The 8,985-nt window shown below is 31.0% G+C and overlaps 1 protein-coding gene across 2 annotated transcripts; it reads right to left on the bottom strand.

Moving 5' to 3' along the window:
• Positions 1-4,471: 4,471 nt before the first annotated feature.
• Positions 4,472-8,074, bottom strand: LOC123695440 (facilitated trehalose transporter Tret1-like). Of its 2 annotated transcripts, none has more exons than XM_045641284.1 (7): positions 7,880-8,074; positions 6,933-7,162; positions 6,396-6,719; positions 5,989-6,121; positions 5,638-5,861; positions 5,076-5,270; positions 4,472-4,935 (listed from the first exon to the last, which is right to left on the bottom strand). In XM_045641284.1, exons 2-7 carry the CDS (start codon positions 7,050-7,052, stop codon positions 4,714-4,716), a joined length of 1,218 nt encoding a protein of 405 aa, XP_045497240.1. In that variant the 5' UTR covers positions 7,053-7,162; positions 7,880-8,074; the 3' UTR covers positions 4,472-4,713. The 2 variants fall into 2 exon arrangements, with proteins under 2 accessions (XP_045497240.1, XP_045497239.1); XM_045641283.1 differs by having other exon boundaries at positions 7,888-8,074.
• Between the last annotated feature and the right edge of the window lie 911 nt (positions 8,075-8,985).

The following is an 8,985-nucleotide window of genomic DNA, read 5'->3' as shown; positions in this document are numbered from 1 at the left end:
ATTTCCTTTGTTGAAATTAAAGACTTTTTAACGGATTTTAAACGCGATTTATTCATTCTATTATTTTCCCGACGTTTCGAACACTTTACAGCGAGCGTGGTCACGGGGAGACTGAGATGTTGTACGTCTCGATGGTCATTCAAAAATTGTTATTTGTGAACTACCTCCACCTATTCCTCCGTAGTTGGTATCTGGAGTATTTTATAATAGAATGAATAAATCGCGTTTAAAATCCGTTAAAAAGTCTTTAATTTCTAAATGTATAATACTCGCGTAAAATCAAACCCTAGAAAATACTTCCTTTGTTGAAGATAAATTTTATGGGGCTTTTCGAGATGATTTTCAGATGTGATTGTCGACAATATTGAATTGATTATAACCCCTTGAGGGTGATATTTTTATTGGTTGCCGATACGATTCGTATTTCGATTTATGATATCGTATTTTAACAGACAAAAGTCTTCGTTAATGTTAAATATAAGAATTACTAGCTTTTAGTATAATTCAGTCTAGTTAAAATCTAATTATTATACTCGTAATTACCTATATACATATATCCTCAGGCATTACTTCCCACACCTTTTAAGAAAAAAGAAATGAAAATTAATAACTCCTAAATAGATCTTTACCTATTATAATTTCATTTAAAATGCATTTTCTGTTTTACGATATTTATATGTAAAAATGGAAATCAGTATCATTATAATTAAATAACATCTACAAGAATATAATCGAAATATGTAGACTTAAATAGACATTAAAATAAACAATAAATATTACATGCTATTGTTATTTCCCTTTATACAATTACCATTTACGGAATTTCCGTTCCAACTCCAATCGACTTAATTAAATTGAGAATTTACAATCAAAAACATATTAAGAATAGCTTTATGAGCAACAGCTTTTAATTTTAATTACTTTCTCGTGTAATTCCGAATAATTTTGTATTGTATTTTTAGCTTGGTTTAGTAATATAATATTAAAAAAAGATTTACATATTTGGTTGTAGCAATAGGTAATTGTTTTCCTAAATACTAAATGTATCTATGTACTTCGAAACCAATAATAATAATCGACAGATATTTCTAGGATTGTACTATCGATTAATATTCACTACTATTACTATTTCTTCTTAATTCCTACATTAGACATTATAACATTCAACTATCATGAACATGAACAATACATAAAATTAAAACAAAAATCACGAAGAAACATTGGATATACATAAACTTAGATAAAATGGAGACGATTCGCAGTCTATCCTTAATTATATACCTACTAGTAAATGGTACATCCAGGCAACATCAATATATGTCCCTACACCACTTTGGCACCTTCCACAGAGCCATTTAATTGCTCACATAACTGTCTGAGTGCTCGTTCACAACATCTTATTATATTATCCAGTAATTCAATTGGTAGCGTGATAGACGGCTAGACCAGGGCTAGATAGATGAAATTATAACCATAGTAAACGTATATTATAATTTTATTTCATTTAACTTTATTTCGATATCTTTATTGGCTTATTTCTCTAATCATGTATGGTAAGCTAGCAATATTGATACCATATTAACGGTCCGCCCCGGCTTCACCCGTGGTAGGTACATGTTTACGTTTTCCCTCCATAAGAACCGTCCTCGTAATACATGGAATATTATAAAAAAGGAATTAACGAAATCAGTTCAGCCGTTCTCGAGTTATGCGCCTACCAAAAAAATTGCGATTCGTTTTTTATATTATAGAATGGTACCATAATATTCCTTACTCCTATACATTATTTTCCTCCCATATCCTTCAGCTTCAATGCATAAGTTGTTACAAAACTAGTCTCGCGACACTATCTGAATATCGTTACCATTTTTTGAAAATAGTAGAAACTACCTGTTTTAAACCTAATCTGAATTATGTCCCATTGTTTTTTCAAATAAAGGGACAACATATAGTAGCGCTAAACAGTGAACACCGTATCAATCAGGGGCGTATCATAGCAGCTCAGAAAAATCAATAACCTGTAAAACTACAAATTTCGTTGAAGTTCCTGTAAAAGCGTACCTCTCTAAAGCAATATAAGTCCACAAGCGTAACTAGAATAGCTCCGAACTGAAATTAATTTGTCGATAGTATACCTTCGATAAACTTGCACATAACCCGATAGTTTGCAGTTAGTAATGAAATGCACGTTTCCACTCTACCAAGTAACTGTATGATACTTGAAATTTGATTATGAATATTGAAAGTAACACTTAGCGTGCATAATGTCGATGGTATTTGGGACATGTAAAATATATCTGTGTCGATATTACGAAGTCAAAGAGGTTACATAAAGTGCTCAATGCTCATATCTGGGACGTTGAATATCTAGTCAGATTTTAATAACGATATTTGCATTTACCATCCAATTTTGGAGAATAAAATCGATAGGCGAAAATGACGGAGCAAATGTGAAGCCACGTCCACACTGACCAAGCTGCTTCACTCACTGCTTACTTGCTCTCACTCAGTGGAGAACCGCCTTATTATAATCGTATTCCAATTCTTAAGTCCTATTTTAAAAATGAAATCATGTTTCGATACATCTACCAATTATATTATCTTCTGTTAAATAATAAGACTGATATTATCTGCTTTTCTACTACCTTATCTTATTATAATATAAAATACTTAAGTTGAATGTGAAAAATTGTGTAAAGTTACTAATTATAATATATAAGTACAAACTGGAAGCTCTATGCAATATAAATGTTTTATTAAATGGAAGCATTTACATGAACATACAAATGACACCGTTCAACCGTGCTAATGTTTTTCTAAGCACGTCTTAATAACAAAGCTTGAATGTATATAAACAAACAGCATTTGTAATAGCTCTCTGTTGTATAACAATGTTACAAATACATCAGTGTAAATACTTGTATTAACCTCCTGTTTGATGTTTCTATTATATTTTAGTCGGCGTTATTTTCCAAGAAATTGCAATGGTCTCCGTTTTATTTTTTGAAATAGTTTTTGTGAATTCTAATCGATACACAACAATACACAGCATAGAATAGGTATTTTTTGTTTCTTAAAAAAAGAGCGTGTGTGCCGAGCATACGGTTCAGAAGTGAAACTTCTTTTGCGAGATTCAAAGATACCGAAATCGTCGCCTTACTTCATGAAGTGAGGGTATTGCCAAGACGCGACCTTGTAATTTTACCCCTAACTCGCCTAAAGATGTCACTTCAAAAAAATTGTTGCAAACATAATCATAAATAGAAATAAAAATTCTCTAGTTCACACACTAGTGCTTAGTACAAGTATTGCTATGTAACACTAATTCCTGCAAATTAAAACGTTCCTCACACGCTAATAACAAATACTCACCACATAATATCGCAGCTATTTAAAACTGCTATAAACGGCAAAGGATGAGTTATAGACATTAAATACAGCGTTGATTAGCTCATAGTGAACGAACAAAGTGAAGTAAGGGGTGCGAAAGGGGTCAACACGGACGGGCGATCATAATTTCTCATCTCATTAAGTATGGGAGGTGTCCTATCCATAGCGCGGATAAACATCAAGCCCCACTGCTTATAACTGCTATAAATACTAGCCCACTGCATTATATAAAAATAGACAATATGAAGTGTTTACACGCTCCAGATTAGAGCGAGTTCTTTTAGAAATATTAATGAAACGTCCGAGCACTGGGACCAAACAATCGCTTAGTATGAAATTAAAAACTTTTTCTCGTAATGAGAAGTAATAAAGAGATGTGAAAGGATGTTGATTTCAATATAACGTGTAAGGGCTGGTTGTTTTATTCATTAGTTCATTGTTTTTGTGTTTTTTATATGAATGTTCTTATTGCCTTCGTTTGTTTGTATTATTATAACTTCGATAGAGCAAGGACATTTTAAATGAATATAAATATTATGCTTATCTAAGTTTCCGTGTACTCCGTTTTAAAAGATAAACTACTTACTTTACATCTCATAAACTTCTAACGAAACAGTGTCAACCGCAACTTAACACATGTAAGGAGCGACTATTTCAGAAATAATTTCATCTAAGGGTAATAAAATACAATTAATAATTTCCGCTAGAAAGTTTCATGAGCGGAACATTTCACAAGTTTACGACACGACCGCTGCTATAAAGCCGTCGAAATTTTGAAGAGTTTCAGGATGATTTACATAAAACCAGGAAATCCTTGAAGCCAATCTACCCATTCATGGGTAAAATTGAAAAGGTATCCTCAGATATTAGAAGTTAAATTCGACGATTAATGAAGAGTATTATTAAATTCGTATTTGGATGTTTGATATACTTTCATTTTTATTACGCGTAAAGAAATTGTTCTGTTATTATAAATTTTTCATTCAGAGCACTTTTAATTAAATGAGGGGAATAATTATGAGAAAAATGACGTCACTAGGTATATTATTATAGAAATATTTTAAGAACACAAAAAAAACGATACCAGTTTAAAGCTTTATTCACTTCAACATAAATTAATGTCCGCAAAAGCTCCGATATCAAAATACATTTAAGCATAAAACCAGCTATATTAAAGGCGAGCTTAATGACTACATCTGTTCTTTCACAGCTTCATTAAAACCGCATTAAATACATTATATTAAATAAAGCTGTGCTACACTTTCCATGTCACATTTTTTCACTTCATCAAACAATAGGTAGTCCATCGTTTCTACAATCTTATTATTTACCAGTCAATGCTTTTTTGATTTCTTCATTACTTCTACCTTTTGTTTCTGGGATAAACGCTAAAGTAAAAAACGCACCTATGACGTTCATTATTCCGAATATAAGAAAAGTTATGTGTTGACCAAAAGCATTTGTCACTGGCGCATACGCTACCAAGGGTATGAAGAAAGCAACCCACGCATACGAGAATACAAGTCCCATTACTTTTGCACGTATCTGAAAAAAAATTAAAATCATGATAAAAATAACAAAGGACTTGGAAAAAGATATCTCCCCTATCTGTACTTAGATTACCGAAAATACTAAGTAATAATGCTCAAATTTGAAAGGCAATAGAAATGAAAGAACATCATTACCTGAAAATTGAACAACTCCGTTGTAACAAGGAAGGACAAAGGACATATTCCTCCAGAATACATCGAAGCTGATAGCATCATAGAAATGACAGGCAGCCAACTGGGGACTGTGCCGCCGTAAAGTCGAAATATCATGGCCGCAGACAACGATATCATGGCTATAGCGGATATTAAAAATGCTACAATAAGTAGTGTCTGGAAAGAAATAAAATTGTATTTAAAAAAATGTCGAAATAAGGGGAATTCATAAAATAATGCTAATTTCACTGTATATATGATTAATAAAGGTCTGATTAAGAAAAAAAGTGCTACATTTTCGAAAATCCGTATAAATACATACCTATTTTTATATTAAATTTGGAAAGAGCACTTAAGTAAGACCACTTTAACTTTTAATTAGTTATTTATATCTACAAAACACAATTAGACTGTATTGAATAAAACATTGTACAAGATATACTTGATAAACTACCTATACTTAATTGTTTTTTAAAGAAAATACACAATTAAATGATGAGTGAAAGCCTTCGTGTACTTCTTTTTTTTATAAAATATAACTAACCTTTCGACCATATTTCTCAACAACCAATGTCAATGCGCAATTAGCAGAAACCATGACGATAGGAAAACTGATGCTTTGGTATTCAGGACTTATATCAAACTTCACACCAGTAGAGGCCAGAATGGGTGAAGCATAGGTTATTATAGCATATGCTCCGTTCCATGCTTGGATGGAAAATAGGATTAGGCCGAATATAATGCCACGCCTCCATGCTTTTTCTTTGACTGAAAAAATAAATAAATAAAATAAATTCATCTCACAGATTGAATTTAATTTTTGTCGCCTTGTTGTAAGATTCAATTCATTTTATGACTTCTTTAATGAACAACGTATTGTATAGAAAAATCTTACATAACGTAAGAAGACTGACGTTCGGTATAGCTTTAAACTCAGATTCTTGACGTTGCATGTATTCTAATTCACTTTCTACTCTTTTATCGTGACATTCTAAGCCTCGTAGTAAAGCCACCACATGATATGCTGTCTGAAAGTATTGAAATTATTAATTTATGGAACAAAGTGCCTTTTAAACGTTGCGAAAGGAGACACGTCTGTTTCTCTCTCTCTCTCTAACTTCAAACTTCATTCTATTCGAGTGTTCCTTGACACCCCCAAGTTTTTTTTTATATATTTTAGTCTGTCTCTGCACTTATTTCATAAAAATTATTGTAAAACAACTGAAATAATTTAACCCGAAAAGTATACATTTAATTTGATAGTAATAATACCATAAATCGATTATTCAATCGAAAACTTACGTCAACTTTCTCCTGTTTAACCAAGTATGCGGGTGATTCAGGAACTTTCAGCAGCAAAAGCAACGCAACAACAGGCAAGATTGTAGACAGCCACAATATCGTGTAATAGTCCAAATATATTCCAATAATGTACATGGCCAATATTCCTAAATTCTGGAACAAGACTTGCAAAGAAACTAGTATACCAGTCATGCTTTCTTGACTGATTTCCTTCAGATACATTGGGACCACAATATAAACTCCTCCTGCGGCTAATCCAGCTAATATCCGAGCTATTAGAAGTGCAGTTATTGTTGGTGATATTAGTCTTAAACATACTGATAACTGAAATGAGAAAAAAATATCTTAAAGAAAATTTTCTACTTATAAATATATTTCAAGCATAAATCAAATGCGAATAAGAATAATTGAGATTGTTTTATTATTAAATGCTTGTAAGACCATGAGACCATTGCTCATAAGGTGAGCTACAGACTATTCATATAACTAAACCTCGAAAGGAAAAGTAGCAAATAAAATAGACTTTGAATTGCTTACCATTTGTGGAATAATAACTGCTTGTATGGCTAACTTTCTCCCATATTGATCTGATAGATATGAATATATGGAAACTCCAAAAGCAGCAGCGAAGCAAGAACTGCTTGCTACCCATGCCATAACACTGTCAGATAAGGGGTAGCCGAGTGGTGATGACTCAGATTGGAGTGTCTTCGTGATTGGTGATATCCAGCCCACTTCCAAACCGTATATTAGGGATCCTATGTTTACTGAAATTTATTAATATTTATGTTAAATTGGTTTAAGCTCTAATTGCCGGCTCTTGAAATACAGCTGTTTACCTAGTTTGGAAGTCAGAGACTTCCGTATCACAACATTTAAAATATTTTTGTCAATAAATAATTTTTATTTTTGTATTAGTAGGTCACGCTTGAATTTGATGGTCACCTCACTTTCACAACAAATTATTATTAGTTATTTGTTGCGACTCAATAAATACATTAATCCAATTTTGAGTAACAAAATATTACATAATGTATAATTATCACTAATATACATTTACAATATTATTTTTCTAACTAAATTCCTATCACTCCTCTTTCTATATTATACACAATATCATACTTCTCTTTAATATTAACTATTGATGTAAATTACCAAGAGACCTAACTTATAGTTCTGAAGTGATAGAAGTCTATACTATCATTCGTTTCTGGATATATTATTTAAGTGTTCGAACTGGAAACTTACTGCTCTAACAAAGTTATTGTGAATTTCAAAAACGTTTAAAATGAATACATTTATTTCGCAGTCAATGAAATTTGTAAGTACTTTTTGGTCTTTAAAGACCAGAATACAAATTTAAAGTCGTTGCATTTTGTAAAGATTACACGTTTTAAAGATACATAAACACCTTTAGGTTGAATGGGTAAATAATGAATTTATTGCAGTAGCCCTAAATGAAAACTAGAATAAAAAACAATTACCAAATTACCTATTGAGGCTACAATCCATTGTAAGTACGTGTGACCGTTCTTTTCCATTATTTTATTTTCAATTTGCAATTTCATCTTATTTCTGTGTATCTTCTACCTTCACTACTCTAAAACTAATATGAATATTATGGTACTTGGTTCCGCAAGTCTGATCACACCCACTGTGCGAAAGGATATAATTTTTATTACGTATTTTTAGCTAATTATAGTTATTTATGTACACTCTGATATGATAATTGAAATGTTAAGATAACGGTGTTAAATAATGTTATATTGATCAAACATAAACAATGGCTTAAATGTGCAATATATACATGTTATACTCACCAGTGTTTGTGTATTGTATTATGTATTATAAAAGGTATTTACGTGAACAATTATAAATATCGGAAATACTTGTACTATACATGTTTCTATATTCTTTTTTCATTATATGCTTCATAGTGTATCTTTTGTATTTTATAAAAACCTCTACATTCTACACGTCATTGCAATCACATGAAAAATTTAAAATTAATAAGTAAAGTCCTAACTGCTTTTATCACGTGTACATAAAATTAGTTTCGCGATGATTAAAAATTTGAGCGCATAGCTATTTTTAATTAAAAATACGTCACTCCATAACAAAATTTATTTGTAAAAATATCGCAATATAATTGTATAACTTTTCATATTTACATATAGAGTCACGAGAAATATTTCAAAAGATAGACTACGTCATGTTTATTCAGTTAGAACTAGATTACGTAAAGCAAACAAAATATATTTAAAAATCATTCAACATTTATAACTGAAAAATATTCAAAAATAAACACGTTTCCGATTATAGAAACACAATAATAACTCTTGCAAATGTCATAAAAAATAACATAAAATTTCAAGAAATGAAATTGAAAGCTGTTATACCATGAATCGAAATTCATAAATTTTAATTTTTCATAGAAATATATTATATACATTTGTGGGAGTTATGAAATAATGTACAACAATTATGTAATGATATGAGCCTTTAACCTGATATTGGCAAATAGGTACAATAAAGCTGTATGATGCAATTATTTCCACTTTGGCATTATGATCGGATTATATTATAATCA

This window comes from Colias croceus, chromosome 11 (genome assembly GCF_905220415.1).
Source record: "Colias croceus chromosome 11, ilColCroc2.1".
NCBI lineage: Eukaryota > Metazoa > Arthropoda > Insecta > Lepidoptera > Pieridae > Colias > Colias croceus.
The sequence above is the reverse complement of the archived record's forward strand: the minus strand, read 5'-3'. Positions and strand labels throughout refer to the sequence as shown.

Excerpts from the sequence above, each read along its gene's own strand:
- LOC123695440 (XM_045641283.1), bottom strand. The coding sequence starts at position 7,963 with ATGAAATTGCAAATTGAAAATAAAATAATGGAAAAGAACGGTCACACG. Across the intron at positions 5,271-5,637 it reads TTGAGAAATATGGTCGAAAG|ACACTACTTATTGTAGCATT; the intron begins GTTAGTTATATT and ends ATTTCTTTCCAG. Across the intron at positions 4,936-5,075 it reads CGGAGTTGTTCAATTTTCAG|ATACGTGCAAAAGTAATGGG; the intron begins GTAATGATGTTC and ends ATTTTTTTTCAG.